The sequence below is a fragment of the Labrus bergylta genome, chromosome 14 (assembly GCF_963930695.1).
Source record: "Labrus bergylta chromosome 14, fLabBer1.1, whole genome shotgun sequence".
Classification (NCBI taxonomy): domain Eukaryota; kingdom Metazoa; phylum Chordata; class Actinopteri; order Labriformes; family Labridae; genus Labrus; species Labrus bergylta.
Genome location: NC_089208.1, coordinates 20,845,982 through 20,871,148, shown reverse-complemented (window position 1 = coordinate 20,871,148; position 25,167 = coordinate 20,845,982). Strand labels below are relative to the sequence as shown.

The following is a 25,167-nucleotide window of genomic DNA, read 5'->3' as shown; positions in this document are numbered from 1 at the left end:
GTTGTTGTTTCTTTAAAGTTGAAACTATGTGAGAGGCAAAGTATGAGGAAGTAGATGGCACTGTTGTAACAGCTCGTCGGTGTTTATAGTTGGATGTATTTGACATCGAGTCATCACCAATTAAGTGATAAACTCCGGCTGAGTATCAAGGTGTGTCTCACTTTGTTCACGCCTGGATAGCTAAGAGGAATTCACAGCTTTGTACTGTAAAAGGAGAACAAATCTATTCTGAACGCCTCGAGGAAAGAACAATGATTTTCTGTGTTGAAGTTGTGAGAAGATAGTTGTGGAGTTTAGTATATTTTTGGTGACTGGCTTTACTTACATGTACAAGCCTGTTTTAGGTAAAGTATGCTTAATGTTGAGCGGGATCAGCAGCCATGCCACGCTGCTGCTAGTCATGAGAAGAATATGTCAGTCGTTACTGCTCTTGTAAAAGTTGATTTCATATACAAAGGCCATGGAAAAGCTACACGTGACCAAATAAAGAGACTCCTAAGCAGACTGCATTCATTTAAAGTTGTGCTCTTTTCAGCAGTTTGATGCGTTAAATCATTTTATATAAAATTTAAATGTAGTGATTTTATTCCCAGTTTCAGTGCTAAAGCTATCAGAAGTTAAGCATGGACTACAGCTGTGTTAGTGTTCAAACCTTGAGGACTTTTTAAAATCAAAAAAGAATGAAAAGAAAACTCCTGAGAAAGCAATGTTGTATTTGCACACATTAACGTGTGAGCTGCTAAGAATATCCTGAACAGAAATAAGATGTGAATTTCAATGCAAATCAAATAAAAACTAATCCCCCCCCCCTGCTTTTAAACCTGTTATGAGATGTCTAGACTGTCTGTAAAATGAATAGTCGGTGAGCCATTCACTGAGCACAGTATATTAAAAAGTGAATGAGATACACAAGGACGATACGAAGGCCTTACTTGTGTTTATCTGTACAAAAATCTGGACCTTTAACCCAAGCTATAACGCGTGAGATTGGATTACTTCTAGGTGATAGCTGACCTTGATTTGAGCTCTACGTAGGCAGGCTAACTTCCATTTCAGTTAGTTTATGTGAAGTTGACTTTTTGTAAGTTTACAAGGATCAAGATTGACACCGACATTATGAGCTTATGTCACTGTATAATACTACACACCTTGTGACACCCGGAGGTCGTTGCTGTAATTGAATAGGGGGACATGATAATGAATGGATAAACAAATAAATAAATGAATAAGTTTCAATGGACAGACGTCTTATTGCTGCCCTCTGTTGGTGACATTTAAAGCTGCTGACGCTTGACTGGACCTGCCAATTTGCATTAGCATTCTTCTCTTTTATCATAGTGGACATTAAAGCTGTGGTAATGATTTAGTTTTGTGGGTGTTAAATATTAATCACAAACTAGAAATGTTTTGACACGAGTTGCTAACGGCAAATTAAGGTTAACTAAATCAGAATTTAAAATGTTCAGTTATTCAAAAGATCTGTTTTTTTACTTTTGTATTAATCAGTGAAAAGAAAAACCTATATTACCTCTTCACAAATATTCAGCTGAGTCTGTGTTGGGTAACCAGTGAAATTTGGCAAATATTTACACAGCAAAAATCTTGCTTAAGATCAAGTTTTAATTATATTTTAATTATACTTTGGTTATCTGTAACCTGACACTTTCAGGGAAGAAAATATTTACTTTTCTCATACCAAAAACACTGTTTTGTTATTGGATGGCCTTGAATTGTATTATCCTGGTCCATTCCTTCTGTAAAATCTCTATTCAGCTCAGATTTAGTTGCACTGAATGAAGTGAGTTGTTAAATGTTGTTCAGCTCGAGGGACAAAACATGTTCATATTTTTAATTGGATTTTATTTTTTTGAAACTGCAAAAATAGCCTATATTTGTATTTTAACTGCGTTTTAGCAACATGGAAAAATCACTTTGTGTCACAGTTCCAGTATTTTCATAATCCATAGGAAGACCTGTTTGTCAAACAGGATTTATATATTTATTATTTTGTTTTTAATTTAAGTAGCCTAACTTTCAATGGGGGTTCTAAGATGATGACGATTAATAAAACAGCGTACACATTATAGCCTATATGTTTGTTTGTTTGTTGCAATGAATTCTTATTTTATAATATAGTATAATTAAGGAATATTTATGGCTATGTACATGTGCTTCATTTCGTATTTTTCGCTGGACATTTTTGAAATATGAGCACGAGCACGAAAATTCTAAATATTCTTGAAATATGTCATGCTTATTTCAATTAAAAGAATAAATAAATAAGTAAAGCAAAATTTTAAGTTTATTTATTTAATTATTTTTTTGTCATGGTGGCAACAACGTGCTGCCATAAGGGGGTTAGTCCAGAAAAGAAAAAAAAAAAAAAAAAAAGCAAAACATGTAAAGCTCTCTGTGGCTCTCCTGAAACAAAATGTTCTCCGCGTTGAATCCTTCCTGCACGTGCTGCCGGTCGAGCCATGTTAATGAAGCGAAATATCTCAAACGCAGTGCCGGGCGGGCATGCACCACACGGATACGCGGGGGTCACTTTGGGATCCTGTCATGACATAATTCAGATTTCTAATGAATATTAAAAGCACTTTGGATGCTGGCTTTATTGTCGGATTGCAGAGCGGCGCATTAAGGCCGGTGGCGGTGTTCCCGTGGTGTTCCTGGTTAATGTAGGTCAAAGCAGTGACGGAAGGGTGTCCTCCGTTGAACCCGCGGTATTAATCCTCATCTCAGTCCTGCAGATGGCGCACACAGTCAACTGAGTGCCCTGGGTGCTCACCACGGAGCTCACACAACAATATCCGTATGGAGCCTACCCAGCCTGAGAGATGGCGATTGTCTGAAGCGACACCTCTGCCCCCCTCTCTCCCCCCCCACCCCCCTGTACAACTGTAGAGGGCTATGAAACCAAAGTTCAAGGGTGCTTTTTTTTTCTTTTAAGAGAGAGAGTTTTTTAACACCCAGTAGACGCGTGCAGCAGCTCGCGAGGCAGGACGGTTTATCAGACGGGCTGCTCGAGCGTAACCTCAGTTGACCTCTTTGTCAGTCAGAGCCTGTCTATCAAGACGAGGAGCTGTTTACACTGAACATCCTCTAGCTCCAAAAACTACACATGAATAATATATTGAAGTATCTATTAGACACTGGCCTCCGCGTGCTCATTATTCTGAACTACAGACACGCGTGTACGCACACACGCACACCTGTCACTGTCTAGACAGGGAGGGGGCATTAAGGCGGTGGGCGCGGGGGGGATCCCACATGACCCATTACTGCTTTATTCTATGCTAGCCAGAATATATCTTAAGGCGCTGTATAATTACAAAAAAAAAAAAAAATCAACAACAACAAGAGAAAAAAGCGAACGCTCTACCAAATCTGATTGGCCGGCTGAACCGACACGAATTTTTCCCCCCGCTCGCTAACTCGAGGTCAGCTCGGGACGTTAAAAAATAAATAAATGAGAAAATAGAAATGCGTAGAAAGTAGAAGACATGGCAGACAATCTAGCTTGTTGGTGCCTTGGATGATCGACGGCGCCGCTGTCCAATGGGAGAGCGCGGCGCAGCTGGCTCTCTGTACTGGCAGAGGAGGCGTCCAATGCAAAGTTCAGACGCATGATGGACACATAACTGACTATTCCCCCCCGTCCTTTTGATCAAGACTGGGGGATAAATGTGAGTTCATTCACAATTGTGAACGCTGATACTTTCTGAGCAGCAGACACCTCAGCCCACACAACAATAATAATAATAAAAAAAGATGTGCTATTTTAATTAGGAAGTGGGATTTATGGGGGAAGTGAACAATCCTGGCTGCGGTGCAACATCACAGTGAACCTGTTTTAAATCTCATCCCATTTAGGTTTGGTTACGCACTATGACTTCTTCTCTTTTTTGAAATGTTCTGTGTTGCTGCTGAGGTCGGAGCTAACTTCTAACACCTCGAGTAGGAGGAACACTACTACTACTACAACAACTACTATTACTATAACTCCCACCACTTCCACAGAGCCATAATGGAGCCGGATTCACCGCCCCACCGTGCGCCCTGCGATTGGGGCACCATAATGTTGACGGATTTCTGATCCAACCCAAGACAGTGCCCTGTTCTTCCAATAGCAGCTTTAAGTGAAAAGGCGTGCCTGCGTGCACCACCCCCCCCATTCTCTCCCCCCCCCCACCCCTTCCGCCACCACCACCACCCCTCACCACCCCTCAAAGTACTCGATGTATAGTTAAAAAATGGGAGGGCACACTTGAACCGAGCTGCTCTATGAAGGTAGGCTGCAGCGTGTGTTTATTGATGAGATGAAAAGAAGATGGAAGTGAGAAATGAAACAAAGTAAAGGAACATATTGAAAAAATAAAACTGTACGCGCTTCGTCGGGGGAAAATAGGGGGAGCCGAGGAAACGCTGTCGGCCACTTTTGACAAGCTTCGAAGTGCAGGTAAGAAATTGAGAAAAGTAGGAAAGGGGATGGGTCCTTACTATATGTATAATGCTTATATTACAGAGGAGAATTGGGAGAAATTTATTTTACGGGCGATTCAAACATTCGCATTGACTTTTGCCTGATATGCATGAAATGCCTCTGACTTCCATGTAGTTGTGGCTGGCTTTATCCACCAAATATTAAGCTCTATAATCTGAAACTTCAGTCTTCTGCAGACATTGGATAAATATGAAGCTAGCGTACCAGATGAAATGTCCCTCACGTTAGAGGGGCTCAGTTTTTTTTGGCTTCCAGGGGTTTTTGTTGTCCATTTATTCGGCTACAACAACGCGCTGCCTGCCCCTGCCATGACGCAAGTTTCCCATCTGTCATTATTCTCAACATGCCCCTTTTACCTTTAGCCCTTTACTTTCGGAATTGGCCGTGGAACCGGCCAGGGGGACACTTGAGAACAATACTGTGGTTAAAGTGTGTAACTCACAGGTCTGTTTCTCTCAATCAGCGATGCTCGCAGGGCTTCTGCTTTCACATTTTACACACTGTTAGCCCGGAACAACTGTGGCAGCCGACGTGCGCATTTGGCTTTTAGGTCAGTTATTTAAATCAGAGGGAACGCGTTTCCATGTTGAAATTAACCACAACTACACACTCTTAGTAAAAACAGTAATTTCTCAAATGCGCTTCAGTGTTTATAACTTGACCCAAAGAGGGTTTTGATGTTTGAAATTCACAATTTGGCTACAGCAGCGGCTCACACAGCGCTTATACTCAGACAGATGTCTAGCCTACATTTTTTATGAATTAATATCAATACGGCGTGGCATTTATGAGATGGGGTTACATTGTGCTCAGGCAGGATGGTTGATATCATGTGTGAAGGTAAAACAATACTGCTTGTTCAATTCCTAAAACAGAGGCTAAATCAGAACCAGATCCAGTGGGACTCTGCTCTGGATTTTTTTTTTTTGTGTGTGCCATGTTTCTCCAAAAAATGAATGATCACTTTAAATCGCCGGAATCCGCTTTAAGTCGTAGCTCAGTGTGTGATGCGATGTGAGGATGTTTTTTTTTTTTTTTTTTTTTTTTTGGGGAAAGGGTGGCCTAGATATGGGGGCCATGCTCTGGTGTAATTAAAGTTGCAAGATACGCTTGCTACGTGCCTTTTGAGACGTTTTGTTGCAAAATATTCATGGGCAACTCGTGATTCTTTTGCTCTTGTTTGTCAGATGGCAGCGATGATATACTTCATTTGTTAAATAAAGTTTAAAAAAAAATGTTTTTTTTTTTTTTTTGGTCTTCATGTGTTAGCGCAATAGAAAATAAATGGAGCAATGCTGTCCGATATTCTCGGAGGCAACCATGGGAGTTGAGCCGGAGCAACATGTCAGTTTTGTTCTTCAGGGCTTCATTTGTCCTTGCGCGCGTGCGTGACGGACTGGGAAAGGGGCATAGACGGAGAGCGTATGTGGATGTGTGTTTGTGTGTGTGTTTGGCAAACAGATGTTGTCCCAAAGCGATGGCTTTGTCAGATAACGAGAGGAATACATCGTGTTCTCCTGGCCGTAAGACGCGCCGCTGGTAGTTCCCCCCCCCCCTCTACCAAACAGCACGTTCTGATTAATGGCGGTAGACTCGCCTGTAGCCCAGAAGTTGTGTGCAGGTACAAAGCTGTGCTTCAACACATGACTTAAGTCAGAGGTTGTAGCTGGTCCGTGAGGAGACACAAACAAGAAGGCCGGTACGGGGTTTGGCACAGAGGAGGCTGCATGAGAGCGCAGCGCTGCGTCCGGCGCCCAAAACGGTCTGTGGATGTGCACCTGTGCGTTTGTGTTTGTGTGTAGATGTGTAGATTTAACCACATACGAGTGCGTTCATCATTTTACACTTTGTTGTGATCACTTCCACTCCCCCACCGCCTTCATTCAGAATATCTCTCCACAACGTAAATGCGCTGCTATCCTATAGGCTCGGTTATGTAATTGGCGGCTGCACTGGGTGATTTGTTTTCTGAATGGACACATTTTGGAGAGCACAGAGCTGAGCGCTGTCGCACAAATGCAACATTTCACTTTGATTTCAGCTGTGCATGATCACAACTCTGTGCTTAAAACTGGAGCATATTGATTGACAGGCTGCATGTGGGTGAGTAAAGTGTAAATGATGTTGTCACAAAGCATGGATGGAATGCCCTTCATGTGAAAAGAAACTCCACACCAGTTTAATACCTGTATTTTTGGACATTTTATTGTTTGATGAATTGGAGGGTACTTGTCTTGTGTGTGAGTGAGCTCTCAGCACGGCTTGATGTCAAAAACTCTCGTTTCATCAGCACAGAGGTGTACAGGAGCTGCTGAGTGAGAGACAGCCATTATATGCCATGGGAGTGTTTGTAGTGCAGAGTATCAGGTGCCCAGTTTCATCTCAGTTAATGAGAATTTATGTGAATATATTCCACATGTATATTAATATTCACTGTGTTCCAGCCATCGCCATTTGCCCGCTTTCTGTGTCACGGTTAAAACCCACCCATGACTAATGAATATTTAAGAGCATGTCTGCAGACCAAGGAACTCATTATTATCTGAAGGAGACCCAGCAGATAAACTGCAGACCTTCTCAGATGAAGGCATAGGGGGGTGTGAGGTGTTCAGTTAATCCACACTCAGCAATCAATCCCAATTTTCTTCTCGCTTCACCATCCTTCACTCGTCCTCTGTAGCTGCCCTCCCTCTTCACATTCAGTAATCTATTATTGACTACCAAACTGACATAATGTGTCTGTACTCCGTAGCATTTAATTTTCAAATGTTTTCCAAGGGATGTACTCTATCTGTCACTCTTTCTCACATTTCTCCCACCTGATTGGGTAAAAGTGTAAGGATACCATGCTGTAATGTAATTAGTACTTCTTTGGAAGGGACTTGTAACAAAAAAAACAATCATCTTGTACAGTACTTGCACACAGATGGCAGGTCAGTTTTCCAAATAATTTTTTAAGCGCAGCAAGGCTCTGCTGCCCAAATAGGCAAGAAAGAGAGATCTCTGTGAAGCCTCCGCAATGCCACGTTTCTGGTTGTTGTTATTCCCACACCATCCTGCCATCTTCACCAGGCTTTTACTAGGTCATCCTGGTGCCCCATAACCCACATTATTAAATTTATAAATATATCTTCATTATGTTGCTTCAACAGAACTCTCCTGAAAAGATTTTTGCTGCTCTCGTGGTTTAGTGGACAGCTGAGTGTAGTGGAAGGGACGGGAGAACTAGGAAAGAGTTTGTCTTTTTTTTTTTTTTTTCGATTCATAGTGTTACTTTATTTTATGATGTTCATTGTTTGGTGTATTCTATTTTGAATTATAGTCTTAGTTTAAATATTTTCATTGTGTTGCAAGTTTCAGCATGCACTAGCAATGCAGAGATACATTAATATAATTCAAGCATGCAGTACATGTGGAGTTTTCTGATCAAGTCAAATTAGAAATTGTACTTTTATATGCCACCTAGGCTATTTTTCAATGGCTTGTCAAACAAATTTGAGACTATGCACTTGAGTCCGTCCTGGCACTTTTTCTACCCCAGTTGAACATATTTGGCAGCCATTTTGGGAGTGCAGTAGAGATCCATCGATATAACGAGCCACTTTGTGGATTGCATCCAGAATGTCACACTGCTTGTTAACTGCTTGGCCTTTTTGTCTCGCACGCTGTTTACACTTTCCCCTCCTTTTTTTTTTTTTAATGTTTTTTTGGTTGCTGCATTTACAACAATATATTCCCTCCAAACTAATGATGTGATTTCCAACTGAGACAGTATTCTGTTGTTTAAAGTTCATGGTAAGTGATAATGAACAACTGAATGGGCTTTTAAGCCTTCAAAAGACTTTCAACTTAAAGATATTTTTTTTTTTATGAAGGCACACTATGCAAAGTTTCTCACCTGATTTTTACGGCACAGTCTGCTGTTTTACAGGAATTGCACCTTTAATACCGCTTTTGAGTCCCTAGTTACCATGGCAACATAAAAAAAGTAAAATTTTTACAGAAGTCTCATATTTTTTAATTGAAATACTTACGCTTTTCAGTCACATCCATTCATAATAATAATTAATAAATTAATGAGTACTTGCCACCTTGTTGATTTGTTAGCCTACAAGATTTTTTTTTGCAAAAAGAAATAATTGGCAGGCTAGCTGCCTCCTGGCTAACTGGCTTGCATCCTTCTACCCACAAAGCACCTTTTCACACATAACATGCTTCTCTTCACATGATGTATTTTTTTTTTTAATTCTTGAAAATACTAATAACACAATTGTTAGACCTATTGAGAAAACGTGAAGCGTGTCCTTTGTAATTCATGAGAGAATTCCCCCTTTAGCCACTTTCCTCAACATGTAAATACTGTGATGATGAGTTATGGGGATTTCCCTCCAGCTATAAGGAAATGATGGGAAATAATATGCCTTGTGTAAGAGGAGGAAAAATGTGGCCTGTTTATTAAAGATGTGATCGTTTAACCAAGATTTTTTAAAAAATGGTTTAATGTTGCAACCAGTCAGATGAATATTATGCATCCATAACGCTTAACAAAGACTTCCACAACAGCTTTTCTTCTCATTTGTGTCGACTGGCTCAATTTTTCAATTCATCGAGCAGGAATTTTTAAATACTCTCCCCTCCTTTTTTTGTCAGTAAATTGGCACTCAGAATATAGCAGGCTGTTCGTGAAAATAACTCTATTCAAAGTTTGTCTTCAATGTCACTGAGATGTTGAAAAGAGACAAAGTACAAAACTTTAGGGCAAGTTCTTCAGTTTTTAAGAGGACTTTTGTTTTGGAAATCTCCCCTCCCTGCAAGTATCACAGGAATGTGTAATGAAAGCACAGATTGAGACTGAATAAGTATTTGCGAATGTACCATGCTGTTGTCACGGAGCTTTTGTTTCAGTGAAAAACGTAGAAACATCTTGCATAAGACACTTTCTGTTCTGCCATAGATGCATATTAAAGTCTATTGATAAAGAAGGATCTGTTTATCATTAAAAGAATTGATATGCATATGAATAGGCCATCCTGTATGGACCGTTTATGACACACTTGCCCGAGGATAAGCCTGTTGTGTTTGTGTTCATACTCGTAAACATGAATTTATAGACTCTTGGACTGTATTTTTATTATGCCCGTTTAAAGCTTTTCTTTTTTATCAAGATCTCTTAAGTGAATTAAATTCTAGCTGTCACTTGTTTTTACCTCCTATACTGTTGTTAATAGATACACAGTATATACAGTACAAACACAGTCCAGTTATGTGCATGACTATATGTTTCCATTACCTTTACTGGGACGGCCTACAGACTCTTTATTTGTTTATTGTTTTATATTTACACTACTGGTTTAAAAGCTTTTCATTAAAAGTCTGCCTTCTGAGGAACTTTTAAGACCCGGATATAAGGTAACAGCTGGATCACAAGTCGTGTCGGGACAAGCTCAGATGATTTTTGGAAGTAAAAGTTTAGATCAGAACTGCAACTTGTTGAAATAAAGAATGCTAGATCCTAAATTTGTTTTAAATTACATAGAGAAGCATTTAAAGTGAATTCGCATTCCCTCTCTAAACACACACTGCAGGCCCAGGCATTCAACTGATGTGAAAAATGTATCCTGGATTCTAATAGCAAAGTTGTATGTTTGCCAAGGTGCATGTGTGTCCTCAGTTCACCCCGCCGCTCATATGGTTTTCTACAAGTCATGGTGAGATCACTGCCTCGCTGAAGGGGAAAACTATCTAAAGAGGGTTTAAGAAAATGAAAATAAACTAGCAGAGTGTACTGTAACTTTTGAAACTCTTTTACAGAGAATGAGTGCTGTGTTTCCTCTGCTTCTATCCTGGCTTCAGGAAGAGTTTTTTAAGCCTTGTGCCAGTAAACAGCACTCACAGCAGCCAAAATGTTAGGGCTGTGCAGTCTTACTCAAGGTACATCGGTATGCACTGAGCAAAGAGTAAACTTAGAGGGAATTATTTACACAATAGTATTTGTGTCGTGGTTTCATCACAAAATGAATGTTGTTGAAGCCTTAAAGTTCTTCCAAAGAATCTAAAACAGTATTTTTTTTTAATTTTCCTTTTTTATGAACTACCGGTAAGTTATTTGCTGTTTTGAAATTCAGCTTTTGGAAATCACTGTCAGACATTTCATGTTTTGAACAAATTCTTCTGAAAAATATTTATCTTTTTAAATTTTCATTTTTATCGTGCAAATGAAAGGAGTATTTGCTCTGGAACTGTCGAAATTGTTTATTGCCCTGAGAATGACCTTGATAAAGACAGATTTCAAAATAGACTCCTTCAAGACGCTGAAAATCATTATTCATTTGCTGAACAGCTTATTGTTTTATCAGTCAGGAAATGAATGTTTTATCTTCTTGGGGGGGCTGGTTTTACGACAGTTGGTCCACGTGACAAAGGAAGAGCATGGGTAACCTGTTCAACTGCACACAAATCCTCCGTTTTATCAAAGTAGCTGGGCTCGTCTGACAATAGCCATGACATTTATTGTTGATAAATTAGAAAACGTTGTGATCATCCTGAAGGCATCAACTCCTGTTCATAACACCTGTGTTACATTTTTGGAAAACATGCAGTCCACATGTCAAAGTGAGATGGATCAGTGATAGATTTTCATTTTTACAGTGATGCCTCAGTGTTTTTCCCCTCACTCATTAAAACCTAATTATTACTAACATGATTATTTCAATACTTTCTACTAATAGGACACATTTTAGACTGAATCACACTGGCCTGCACCCTGACATTCATTCATTCATTCTTTTTTACTCAGGTTCATGGCCAGTTCAGCCTTTCCTGACATGCTTTGAGAGGAAGGCAGGGCAACACCCAGTGCAGGTCACACAGGCAAACAAAGACACACTCACACAGGTAACAGGAGCTAGACATTAAAGACAACATTTTGGATTTGTTTAACATACTGTAAAGCCTCCTGTTGCACAAAGAGGAGTGAAAGATCTCAAATAAAAGCATGATCCTTCCTCTTTCGCTCAGTCTCACTCTCTCTGACAAAAAATGACATGGAAGTAACACATTTGTTGTTGCTGGCCCTGCTGAAATACATGTGGCATGGTTTTTATAGTAATGTTACCAGAAACAGCTGAGGAGATTAGGTTACAATCTAGGGTTTATGAGCTATAGATTATTGCCATCAAAGATAATTCTGCTTCATTCAAACAGACCACATTGACCAACAATTCATGTGCATTAGCAGAAGGCTGAAAGGCCAGATCATTCATATAAAAATGGAGCTGATGGGTGGCCAGGCTTTAAATCTGCTCTGTGGTAGATTGGATTCTGTGCAGACTTATCTGTCTGTGAACAAACTGATTAGAGAAAATAACCTATGCCAATTTTACTCAAGAGAAGGCTCAAATAGTTGAGCAACAACTTCCCTGAAACCTTAAACACACCTTAACATTTGCCACAGTGAAAATATGGTAGTTTATGGTTAGTGATAGTGTGTGGCTATGTTTAGGCTGCTTATGATATGCTATAAAACAAGTCCGACCGCACCAACTGGTTGCTGCAGCATACTTTCTTCCTGCAGTCACTCCTGAGAAATGGCCGGTAAAAAAAGGAGGATGTTTATATTTAAATAAAAAATTATTGTTTCAAAAAGGCGTGTCATTTGAAAATATTTGTTTTAATTTTGGCTCTGCTGCTGACTTTTTATTATTTATGGTGCACATATCAATATTTGATTCAGTTATAATAACTGAGCACAACTTTCATCAGGTATAGGTTTGAGATAGGTTTGAGATCACAAAGTCAAATATTTTCATTGTGAAGAAGAAAACATCTTATTGTTATATGTACATGTTATTAAAAATGACAATCCGGTCATTTATTCGTCTGCCTATTTTAAAGAAGTCAATATCAATGCATTATTACACCCCTCATCACTTTATGTCTTAATCTCGACTTCCAAGAAAATAATAATTTTTCACATTACTGACTGACAAACACGCTTAATGTTGTAAATATATACTTACATAATTAGTCAAGTTCTGCACCCTTTGATCGTCCCACTAAGCCAATGACACACAGACTCTGCCATGTGTGTTTACACAGTACTTGTCTTTGTTGATCTGGACAACACTTCATGTCACTCCTTCACACTATGTCCATTTTATCATGAGGATGTGTCACACATTCACACACCGGATAGGTGTAAGTGCATGGCTTATGTTTAACAACAATCAGCTCTTATATTATTAGATGTCAACAGACATGATAATGTAAATGTGTATAAATCCATGACTAAGGGTGCACCGATGCATCCGTTTAACATCGATATCGGCCATGTTGACAGACCTCTGCCCAGCAGCAAAAAATGTGGCCTGAACCGATGTCAGTAGCTGATGTTTATCTGTTGTCATATCAATTTAATGCTTGCATCTAGTACACCTAACTGTGGACTCAGAGAATAGGCTTTTTTTGGGAAGAGGAAGTCCCATGTTGGACAAAATCTGTTTTGATGGTCAAAAATGAGAGAAAATGTTGGCTTTGTGTTGGCTTCAAAAGAAGTAACAGGAAAAAATCCAGTCTTTGTCAGTAATTGGCAAAAATTTTAAACATCGGTATCGGCCCTGATTTTCACAATCAGTTTCCCAATCATCCATTACATGGATAGAGAGTTCATGTATTCAGATTTTGTAATTGTCTCATGAAAATTCTAATCTGTTATGTTTTACATACTGCGGAACCTGTCCTCCTACTGACCCTTTATGTCATTGCATACATACATACATTTAGTGGTACAGGTATAGAGACATAGAATACACCTAATACAAGATCAATCCCAATCCCTAAAACAGTTATGGTAACTATATGCATTCACTCTTTGTCTTTGCTTTTGATGGCGGCTGTTGGTGAGATAGTTATAGAATAGTTTTCTCCAAAGACATATTCTGAATATCATTGTGTGCCTTGCAGTATTCTTTGGATATATTTGGTAGTTTCTAAAATGACTCCAGCTTTCATAAATGTCCCATGTTAGCTGATACAGTCTATAGATTACTGACCTCATTGTTGTTTGGTAACCCTTTTTTTTTTCATGTGACTGTATCTTCAGCTTCATGAGTGAATTCTGATCGACTCACATTTCCAAACAAGTAGTTTTTTTATTTTAGTTTTTTTATGTCTTCTCAAAAATTTCATTGAAATAATCCTAAATAGGTGGAAAGTTTAAGGTCCTGTTTTTTTTGGGGGCATTTTTGTCATTTGTTGTGAAATTGTGTAATTACATTGCTTAACAGGTTTGTTTTGCAACACTGCATTGTATAGATGAAGTTTCCTCATGTGAGTTTGACCTCCTCCCTGTTGGATTAACAAAAAGCTTACTTTTGTGCATGCTTTTGTGAATTTTCAGGTCGTGTGGGTGGGTGTGTATTTAAACCATTATATATTAGCTGGTTGTGTTCAGCTAGCCTGCAGACCTTGGACAAGAGGTGCTAGCACTTGGAGGAAGTGTGTATAGGACACTCATGTGGTCGGCTGTGTTTCAGTGTGTCAGCATTACACTTTTGGAAGGGTCATATGTCAAATGAGCTGATGAGACATATATAATCTGTATTTACACAACGGCTCACCAAACTATAAATACATTTAAAAGTGCTAATATCCATTAGGCTGGAAATAAACACTGCATATTTACTGAGTCATCTGGATTGAATATCTGGTTCTTTACTTTAAACCTGTAGTTACTGTACTGTGACAGTATGTTGAGGATATGGTGAGTTTACCTCAACCAAGAGTCAGTTAGATCTCATCCTGATAGCATGTGTGCGTTGTTGTTGCCGTAGCTACAAGCTGAAGTATTCTGTGACATCAAGCAACCTTTTCTTTCCTTCTGTATTTGTTAACAAGCAGCATGTTAACACTTTGAAAGCACGTTTTTTTATGTAAACTGGCAAACCTTCTCAGGTACTAGGAGAGAAGAGAGGCTTCCTTTGCTGACCCTTGAAGCACAGAGCAGCTCAGAAAAAAAAAAAAAAAGGTGCAGAAATGTGCTGGACTGCTTAAATCAGCCTCGTGCATTAGTAAAAGTTCAGCCCTGTGCTGCTGGACCTCCTCGTGCAGCTGCTGGTCAAACACATGTTCAGCAGAACAATTTGGGTGTAAAAAAATCTATTGATGGACTTGTGGATTTTGAGATTATGTTTGTGATCGATTCTCGAGAACAATATATACATTCAATTCAAAGAGATTTTTGTTATTAACGGGGAAATACATTTCTTGCACATTTGAAATGTACACTAAAAACTTGTTCCCTAAGTAATTTAGTGTTTGCTTCAAATTTGTGCAAGCAAAGTGGAGTTATTGACTATTTTGTGCTATGGATGTTGGACTGTGTCAAAATGTAATGTAGAGTATTTAGAAATCAGATTTTATAAACATGCTGATATATTCTATTTACAGTGTATGTTTCCCCTAAATTATAATATAGCATCATATATATATATATATATATATATATATATATATATATATAGCGTCATATAGCAAATAGTTATTCGATACAGCCCCACTCACAGTCACATTCACAAATACTGAAAACAACCAAATAAATGTACACTATGTAGTCAGATGTATGAAATGAAATGTGGATACAAATTAAAAAAAAATACATTTAAGTTTTATTTTAATCACCCCCACCTAGTTTTTTTTACAAACCTACAAAGATTTCACCTCTTTAAGATACTGTTGAATTCACCTCTTTAAGATACTGTTGAATTCACCTCTTTAAGATACTGTTTGACCACATATTGTATGTATTTCTGTGTGAGTGTGAGAACATGTTTCCTATAAGTGTGTGTGACCCTTTCACTGTGAACACTTGTTTTCTAGGCTTCCTCTGTATATTATATGTGTGTGGCTTTAGACTGTGTGGTCTCTATAGTGATAAATAGTATCAGCTAACCTAAACATATTCAGAGTCTGAGCTGTGCCCTACTGTGATAATAAGTACTATGTACTTTCAGCTGAGGTCCCACACTATCGTCTCATAACTCAGCACAAAGCATCTTTGTTTCGGGTTTATCTCCCAAGGACATAAAATGAGGAGACACTTTGTTTTCTGTCAGAGATATTAAAGGTGCTGCAGCCCTACTATACCACACAGTCCACTTGTTGAGATCATGCCTGCTTACTGTACACTGTCCTCACATAGACATATACAAGTCTGTTTTACATACTGCCAAACAGAATCAATTAGCTGGCTCTTAATCATGATACACAGGTAATAGACAGAGGAGTCCTATACGAGCGTCTACGTAGGTTCATGAAGATCTCTTGATGGCCCACCAGGTCGATTTTTGGAGAGGCGAAATGTCCTCGACACGTGTAGTAGCTTTGGAGAGGCAGTTGCTGTGGACACTTGTGCCTAAATGATCTCTCTTGAATTTAGCATTATCTGCTTCGGGGGTTAGAGGTGTTTTTGGAGACTATCACATGAGTAGTCAGATGGTTCTTTTTGGTCAAATGCTCATTAACAAAACCACAGCGATTTGCCAAAACTGAGACATTTCTTGAAAGCATCCCTTCCATTTGCCAAAATGAGATACTGGCTTTATAAATTTAATGGCCGCAAGCCCACAATAGCTGTTTGTTTTCACCCTCTATGCCTTTTTTTTTTTTTTTTTTTTAGGGAAACTTCATAAAATACAGTGTGATAGCTCCCAAAACAGGACCGTTTGTTTGGACTTGGCCTGAAAAAAAAAAAAAAAGTATATGAGAAGTAGTTTATCCTCCCATCTGTAAAAGGACAAAGAGTCTGCTCAGGATAACGGGTGGTGGTGGTGGGTGTGTTTTTGACAGAAAATGACGAAGTTGAACAAGCTGTCCTGTCAAAAAAAAAAAAGACTTTGAACTGTCCTATACTTGTGTAATGGTATTGTGGTGTGTGCTGTTATTTGTTTGCTAGAGGAATTTATTTGAAATCCCCACATCCTGTCACATTGAATGGCTTTCTGTTGGACTGAATGTCTTATCAGATATGATATTTGAGACATTTTAGAGGCAGAGAAACTAAACATGAATAGTCGGATTAGATTGAGGAGACTTTAAAAGGTTAATAATAGTTCCAGATGGTCTATGATTCAAAGAAATGCAGGAGTCTCAAGTAATCTCGAATAAAAGGTGTCCAAAACATGACACTGGTTCTGTTTTAAATCTTCACGATGCTTGGACCAAGTAGCAGAGCTTTCACAGCAGAGAAAAGGGTGTTTATGTGAAATGGAAAAAAAAAAACACAATTTTACCACTTTTGCACATTTTAAACTGTCTCTTTTGGCGAGCCTGTGATTGGAGCTGTAGTCGTGAAGGCAGAATCACTAGTCCTACATCTGTGTTGTAGCTGAAGAGCTGGTTCAAAGTTCAGGAAGACATTTCATGTCATTGTAAGGAAGCACAAATGATATGTAATTCATCCTTGTTGTAATCATCACACATTTGAGAGCGATTTCATTGGTGATGTTGTGTTGCCTAGTACATTTTCAGTTTAGGGAGATGGAAAAAAAAAAAAAAATGGGAAAAAATGTTGTGTGTGAAAATCTTGGCACAACTTGTCAACAGCCTACGTTTGCTTGTTGATGGTTTTCAGGGACTGCCATAAAGACAAATCAATTAAATCTTGAGTCTGCGAGGTGTTTTCTGCCGCGTTTGGAAGTGTGTGAGATTTAGGTGCATTTGTTAGCACACCTGTTAACTGCTGCACGACGTTATAGACGAACACTCGAATGTGATAGAAGATCAGGGCTTTAAATTACTCCGATTCAAATCAGTCTACTCTGTATTGTTGTGCAGAGAGGAATATTCTGATATTTTTTTAATTGCGCTGATCGAAGAAAACCAGGACAAAACCTTATCAGATGTGCTTTATTTTTTTTTTTCCCCTCTTTCTTAGTAAAGTTTGAGATGTCGACTGTTTTTATGTGTGTGTGTTTTTTGGTGTGTGTGTATTATTTTATCACAAAAGGAAATGAAACACACACTCAGTTATCACACATCAGATCAACACTTGATTTATGCTTTAAACTCCCCTGTGGGCTCGCTACACATGTACATTGTGTACTAAATTACATTATCACCATATCACAAACCATACTATTAAAGCATAATATCTGCTAGTTTCTATGCTAATGCACTTGCTTCTAAAGGGATGATTGAAATAAATAATTACAACGTCGGACAGTGATTGTTGAAGTAGTGGAGCTTTCATACAAACTCATAAATTACTATTAATTAGGTGGAACAAAAAAAACAAAACAAAAAAAAAAACACTCTTGGTAAGTGCAAATCTGGAGCGGATTCATGGAGATGCTGTATGCACATGCATGGACGGGCTTTTCACGATGCCCCGTGGCCCTTTTGTCTCCACATTTAAATGTACCAGGGGCCTTGAATATATGCTTGTAGTGTGTGTTGTAAGCACTATTTGCATATTCAAGATGTATATTATTCACATGGCTGATACTGCTCCTTTTATAAGCATGCCTCTTATGTCTGCTCTCAAACCCCTCCCTCATGGTCACCATTTTACCCCCCCCCCCCTCCACCCCCACTTGATTAACTAATGTCCAATTCGATGCAGCCTATTTCATCGGCCTTGTCACCTAATATAGGCGGCTGATTAACCTGGAGTCTGGCTGGTGAAGTTGCAACCCTCCTCTCGTCTCCCTCTGTCTTAATTTTTTTTTTCTTCTTTTGCCCCCTCCCCTACTCCTCCTCCTCCTCCTTCTCCCTCACTCCCCCCACCCTCCTACCCCTCCTCAGTCTTTGTTGTGGCGGCAGCAGCAGCAGAGCATGCATTGCATTGGCGGTCTGAAGCATTGTGTCTGATTTCCAGCAGACAAACTGACCTCTGGGGATTTATTGACAGCAAACTCCACAGAGGCAGACACAGAGCTGGGAGCATGGAGGGAGGCAGCCAGGAGAGGGGCGGGGGGTAGTGGGGAAGGTTTGTAAGGAGGGAGGAAAAGGAGGAGGAGGGTGGGGGGGGGGTGGTTACAGACACACAGACAGTAGTGAGACAGACAGATTGAAGAAAAGACAAGGAGAGAGTTTGATGAAACAGGAAACAGGTAAAGATGCAGAGAGAAAGAGATCAATACGAGAAGGGGAAAAATACACAACTCGAGTTTGGTTTAATTCAGAAAATGTCTTTTTTTTTTTTTTTTTTTTTTTTTTTGGTGGAGCGTTTGGAAGTGAAAGAAAATGGCCGCCTCCTACAAGGATCTAATTAATTTTGAAGGATCATCAGCCCCTTTAGTCCAAGGCAGGGTACAGGAGGGAGGGAGGGAGGGGAGGGGAGGGAGACAGACCCCTGGGCTGATTAGAATTCACTGCAGGTAGGCACTGGCTGCTGCTCACCCACTGTGTCACGGCTAAAATGGAATCACTGTTGTGAGTGGCAGTCTGGGCAACTGAAGCCTGCTTCCCTTGGCCTGCTCCTTTGTTGCCAGCATTCACCTCACTTTACCCCTCAGGCAGGTGGATTTACATGTCTGGATGGGCACGGTGGAAGCCAAAGAGGGAACATATATGTGCTGTCTAAAAAAAAAGGCCCATGGCAGCTGAATACAGTTACATCTTAAGCAAGAAGAGAAAAAGGGTTAAATATTTGCCAGTGTAATGGATTCAAGCATTTTGGCACATATTCAGTACGTTGAAGGGAAAAGGCTTTGGAATTAGGACTTTTTTTGTTGGTTTTCACTTTGACTAAGACAATTTTGAATTATGTTAGCAACAGTTTTTAGCTTTCAGCAATGCAGTTTAGTCAACCGTTCTGGCAAGAGCTAGTTTTTAAGTTAGATTGTCGAACAAGGCTCATGTTTAGCTTATATTGATGTCTTTAATAAAGAGTCTAAAGGGCTTTTGAGAGCATTGTAGGGCTGTTAAGGTTGTAGAAAAGGGTTCAGGATAGATTTCCACCGTTACCAGAGCTACAAAACTAACCAGTGTTTGTGTGCTTAAGTGCCAAAGAATGATCCACCTCAGTATCAAGTGATCACCCTCTCCTCGTGCTAAACACGCTATTACTTGTCTTTATCAAATCGTCAAATTTGTTAGTTGACGAGGGCATTTCAAGACTGCGAGCGCACATCTTGCTGCTTGCTGTACTTCTCAAAGTGAGGCCTGTGGAAGCAGAGCTCAGTGCCACATTTCACTGATTACAATTTAACCCCTCGACTCTGCTTTCCTCACAGATACTCTGCTTCTCCACACTAATTTATACACACAACATTTCGGAGGCATATTTATGGTCTAATATTTATCGTTTTTTCCGCGGTGCAGCAGATGGTCCTTCTTCTGTGGAAAAAAAAAAAAAAAAGGTCACATGCTTAAAATCATATTGTTTCCATCTGTAGATTTTACTTCTGTGTCTCAAAGCGAGAGGTGTGTTCTGCAAAAGTACTTTAGATTTGTTGAAGAATGACATGTGTCGACATTAACGTGCAGGTCTGGTCAAATCCGAGCACAGTTCTCTTGGTTCAGGAACACAGGGTAGTTACTGGTTTTTTCAGACAGCACTGGGTGTGCATGTTGCAGCCAGCGCGAAAGCTACTACACCTTTGTAACTCTTGTTTCCCAAAAATATGAGAGAATTTCACATTTCACTTGATATTAGGCTCCAGATTTAATCCATTATTTTTAAAAATGACTTTTGAAGCTGTATTGGTTGAAATGTTTCAAGGAAATCTGGCCTCTGGGGGATAAATAAGAGAGACATTGTGATGGCATTTTGCATTGGTTCAATGTATTTTTTATTCTGCCTGACCTCAGATATTACCATGAGAATCAACCTCCAACGTCGTCAGCTTCCGAATCATTTTGTGTCCATTTTTTAATGTCAAACTTTGCCATACTATTGTGTTTGTACTGTAAAGGGCCTCTCGTGTAAGGCTTTCAAAGCGTCATCAAAGCTGCTCATCACATGCTTCACGTTGTTGAATGCTTTTCTTGTGTTTTTCAATGAAAGCCTTGTGTGTTTAAAATGTTACTCTTTTCTATTATTACAACTTCTAATCTCAATTCCGCTCAATTTCTGTTTTTGGATTTTTTTTTTTTTTTTTTCTCGATTTTTGGATTCGAAAATCAAAAACAGGAATAGTCAAGCTTACACACACACACACACACACACACACACACACACACACACACACACACACACACACACACACACACACACACACACACACACACATACCCGCTTACACACTCAGTGGTGAATGTGAGTGATACCTCCTCTAAATTATGCAGAAATTGAAGAGGTATTTATATTGTCTTTCTTCAGAAGGGTGTGGTTTTGTTGCCCATCAGCTCAGATAACTGCTGAGACAGGAACTGTCTCTTAAAACTGAGATTATTTTCATTCTCGATTTGTAATTGGTGGTCATGTGCACACAGGAACGTCCATTCGTCATACTTTGAAAAATCTTTACACATCTGTTGCAGCGTGTTGGTAAGAGACATTTTTTTTAACTGTGGCTCAGGGTTCATTAAGGGAGTGGCGATATCGACGAGGCAGTTTGTGGCATTGTAGTGGAAATTTCCGTACTAAACAAGTGGAAAAACAACAGGATTTGTCTTTGTGGTATTTGTTCAACACATTTGCAAATTCAGCATACAGAGGTCAATGATCTCCTTAGCCACCCGTCCCAAAGCAAAGATTGTCACACACTCTTTTACTTCATCATGAAATCAAATCTATTATAAACAATGTCTATTTGGGTGCATCAGACAGCAGTTACACCCACGTCTTAAATACAAGTTGAGCTTATCTCTGGACTCTCAGGAAACTTGTGTTAGAGGGAAGGTGAAAAGTCAGACATGGGAGTCCTAACAATAAACAAGGATGTATACTATTTCAAACTGTCACACATTAATCACAAGTTGGCTGCTAAAGCATGTCACTGCTCAGTTAATTGTAGCTGCCTCGCCCTGTCGGCAAGTTCCAAATAAGAGGCAGGTTTTGGTGAAACCTTAATGAGCTGCTACACACTGCATGGTATTGGACATGGAGCAACAGCGTGTGTGACAAGCATCTTACATGACAAGAAAAAGCATGGTCTAAAATTATATCTCTTTAACACAGGTACTAAGATTTCTTTCCTTATCTTTCCCCTCCCCCTGCAAACACTGGCAGAGCAGCACATGATTTGGACAGAGAGGACTGACAGCCTTGCCTTGCACTCGGCCTCTGATCAGCCATCTCCACCAGCAAACTGAAGTTTGACCCGCACTTCATCACCAGCCACACAAGCATCTTTGGAACAAAACGTCATCTAACTGTGAGTAAAAAGCTGGACGTGATACGTTGTGTTTCGTTTTAGCTTAATCCTACTTTTTCAATTCGGTAACTGTAAAATGCTTTCATTTGTAGTACAGCTGTACAGTTTATTTAAATTCTGTGTATTCCAAATTATAAAGCATGTTTCCATACGTTTTAATTTTATATGATCAGGTCATGTATATGTGGATTCTTACATTTCAGACCAAAGTGTTTTTTATTAATATATTTCTTAGTCATTGTTAGAAATAGTGTAAACGAACTAACTATTGTTTTTGCAAAGATTTGTACATTTTTGAGTCCAAAATAAAGACTCTAAAGTGCTGTGTTTAATAACCACCAAATAAGCTCAACAGCTTTACTTAAATTATACTCAAGATGGTTTGAATTTAAAAGAAATTAGTTTTACAGTAATTATGAAAAACCTCAATTTGCATAATTCTTACACTAACTACCCATCTATTTAGTACATAGATTTTAATTTCTTTTAATGCCTCACTTGGAAGAAAAGCACACACAGTAATCTTACACACTGATCAGCCGGGTCACATCTATTCCAAGGATAGTAAAGGAAGCGCCATCAAAGTGAACACATGGCTAACAAAAGAGGCCTGTTGTCCTCCAAGCCCAGTGCACCACCTACTGGTGGGTGGAGGAACTTCAGAAGAGCATGGTGTAGGGGGGGGGGAACTTGTACAGTAATAATTAGGAGGGAACCATCTTAATTGTCTTTCACCATAGCAATGTGGGTTTTTTTTATACCAGGATCAGGAGACAAATTTAGCTCCAGCATGGAAATGATTTGATTCTCGTCCAAATAATACGAGCCTGGGCTGAAGAAAATAATGAAAAATAAAAATATCTGTATTATTGTTTTAGTAATCCTCCAACAAAGTAGTCTTATCTCTTTTTATAATAAGCATCAATCTTTCTAATTGTATACTTAAGTTAATCGTAGTGCTGGGATATGGTTTTGTTTTCTAATATAAGGCAAATGGCAGTTTTCTTGCTTACAAGAAATGTGACTTTTTTAGATGTGAATTCGTATTCTATTAAATTTAATTTCACAATTGTATTAACTCTGATACATCAGTAATACTCTAAACAATTAATACAAATATGTTATAGTTCCATATTAGGAGAAATCTTCCCCCTAGAACAAGTATTTTCTCAAAATGTAAAATGTTCTTCATATTGGTGTGTTTAATGCAGTCCAATGCTGTTTTTAAGACAGGTTTGTTGCCTCCCGATTGCAGGTGACATCAGTTGCAAGGGGATGACCGAGCGCATTCATAACATCAATCTTCACAACTTCAGCAATTCTGTACTTGAGACCCTCAATGAGCAGCGCAACCGTGGGCACTTCTGTGACGTGACTGTTCGGATCCATGGAAGTATGCTGCGTGCTCACCGCTGTGTGCTGGCTGCTGGAAGCCCCTTCTTTCAGGACAAGCTGCTCTTGGGCTACAGCGACATTGAGATCCCTTCTGTGGTCTCGGTGCAGTCCATCCAAAAGCTGATTGACTTTATGTACAGTGGGATTTTGCGGGTGTCTCAGTCAGAGGCCTTGCAGATCCTTACTGCCGCCAGCATCCTTCAGATTAAGACCGTCATCGATGAGTGCACACGCATCGTTTCCCAGAATGTGGGCCTGGCTGGGCCGGGTGAGTTCCCTGTTATACCGGGAGACTCTGGTCAGGAAACACCCCGCGGCACGCCAGAGTCAGGAACCTCCGGGCCCAGCAGCGACGCAGAGTCGGGTTATATGCAAGCAACATCACAGCAAAGCATTGATCGTGCATACACATCACTGTACTCCTACTCTGGCCTCTCGCTGCAGAACGGCACCCGTGAGCGCTCCATGTACATAAACCCTCTGTCTTCAAACTACGACACCACTCTTGGCACTCAGAAGAACCAGCAATCTCAGAATCCGCCCTGGATGAACCGCATCCAGGAGAGATCTCAACAGGTCGACCGCTTCATCTCCACAGCAGAGTCCACTCACTGCCGCAAACAGCCCCGACCGTCGCGCATCCAGACGGGAGGATTGCACATAAAGCAGGAGGCCGAAGACGAGTACAGCTGCTATGATAATTTGGGGGATTGCCAAGACGACACCGACCATACTGAGGGTGTAGAGAGCGAGACCAAGGTTGAAAGTTTTGACTCAGGTGTGAGCTCCTCCATCAGCACCGAGCCAGACGCTATGGAACAGCAGCCGTTCCTGATGGGCTTTAGAGAGGGGGGCGGCGAAGGGCAGCAAGGTGAAGGAGGGGGTCCTGTGCATATAGAGGTCAACGACTCGTCCCCTGAGCAAGTGCAAGAGATGGACGACGGGGACACATCCCACAGCACTAGTGACAGTAGCATGATGCAGACCCTGCCATACTCAGTCATGTCCCAGTCCCTGCCGAGTGCCCAGCACTACATGCGCAAGGCAGAATCACACACCAGCAACCTGAGGATGCCGATCACCGTGACCAGCAACTCCCAAGTGATGGGCCCTGGTGGAAGCCCCTTCCTGCCCACACTCTTTCCCACTCAGCCGGCTAGAGACAGCAAGCCTTTCCTTTACCTTCCTGGCCAGCAGCAGCCCCAGTTCGTGGCAGTGCCGCCCCCTGCAATGCCATCATTCCCCAACCCAATGTCGGTACAGCAACCATCTCAGCAACAACAGGCTGGAGGAGGGATCAGTGCGGGGGAGAAGAAGCCGTATGAATGCACTCTCTGCAGTAAAACTTTTACTGCTAAACAAAACTACGTCAAACACATGTTTGTCCATACTGGTAAGTAATAGTGGCTTACGGGTAGTTCAGATTTAGTTTCAGTTAAATGATGATGTATCCATAATTAAAGTAGGTAGAAGCTCTACCTGTAGATACAGAAATACGGAAATATTAATGGATAGCTTTGTTGTTTACCAGATACTTCTTTTTTTTTAAAAACCTTTGTTTGTTAGGTCACAGTTGACTCCTTACTTGCGTCAGTAGATTTCTCATGCAGAACATTGATACAGCCTGATCAGTCTCGATCTGCCAAAAATCATTATCGCAGAAAAAAAATCTATATAAAAATAAAGTAACTGCTAATAGAGAAGATTCCTGCCTTGGACCTCAAAATAGCTAAAAGGCGATGAACACACTTACACACTCGTGCATACCACACATGTGCAGCAGAGGTGAAGTGTCATTAGCTTCAATCAAAAAATCTGTCAGAGATGAAATAGACTTTGAACTACAAATATGACTAATATATATGTGCTAGCTCAACCCCGCTGATCTATAACTGAGCCGTGGTTCTGACCTTCCTTTGGTGCAGGTCAATGAAAAAATGGCTTTTT

At 40.1% G+C, this 25,167-nt stretch overlaps 1 protein-coding gene across 3 annotated transcripts in view; it reads left to right on the top strand.

Annotated features, from left to right (window-relative positions):
- The first annotated feature begins 4,242 nt into the window (after positions 1-4,242).
- Positions 4,243-25,167, top strand: part of zbtb20 (zinc finger and BTB domain containing 20) — a 33,643-nt gene continuing 12,718 nt past the window's right edge. Inside the window, exons 1-4 of one of the 3 annotated variants that reach the window (XM_020633387.3) lie at positions 4,243-4,462; positions 11,304-11,401; positions 21,681-21,825; positions 23,081-24,613. In XM_020633387.3, the coding sequence (XP_020489043.1) occupies positions 23,101-24,613 (1,513 nt within the window). In that variant the 5' untranslated portion in view covers positions 4,243-4,462; positions 11,304-11,401; positions 21,681-21,825; positions 23,081-23,100. The remainder of the gene's footprint in view (positions 4,463-11,303; positions 11,402-21,680; positions 21,826-23,080; positions 24,614-25,167) is intronic. The other 2 variants (XM_029277230.2, XM_020633386.3) reach the window with 2 other exon arrangements.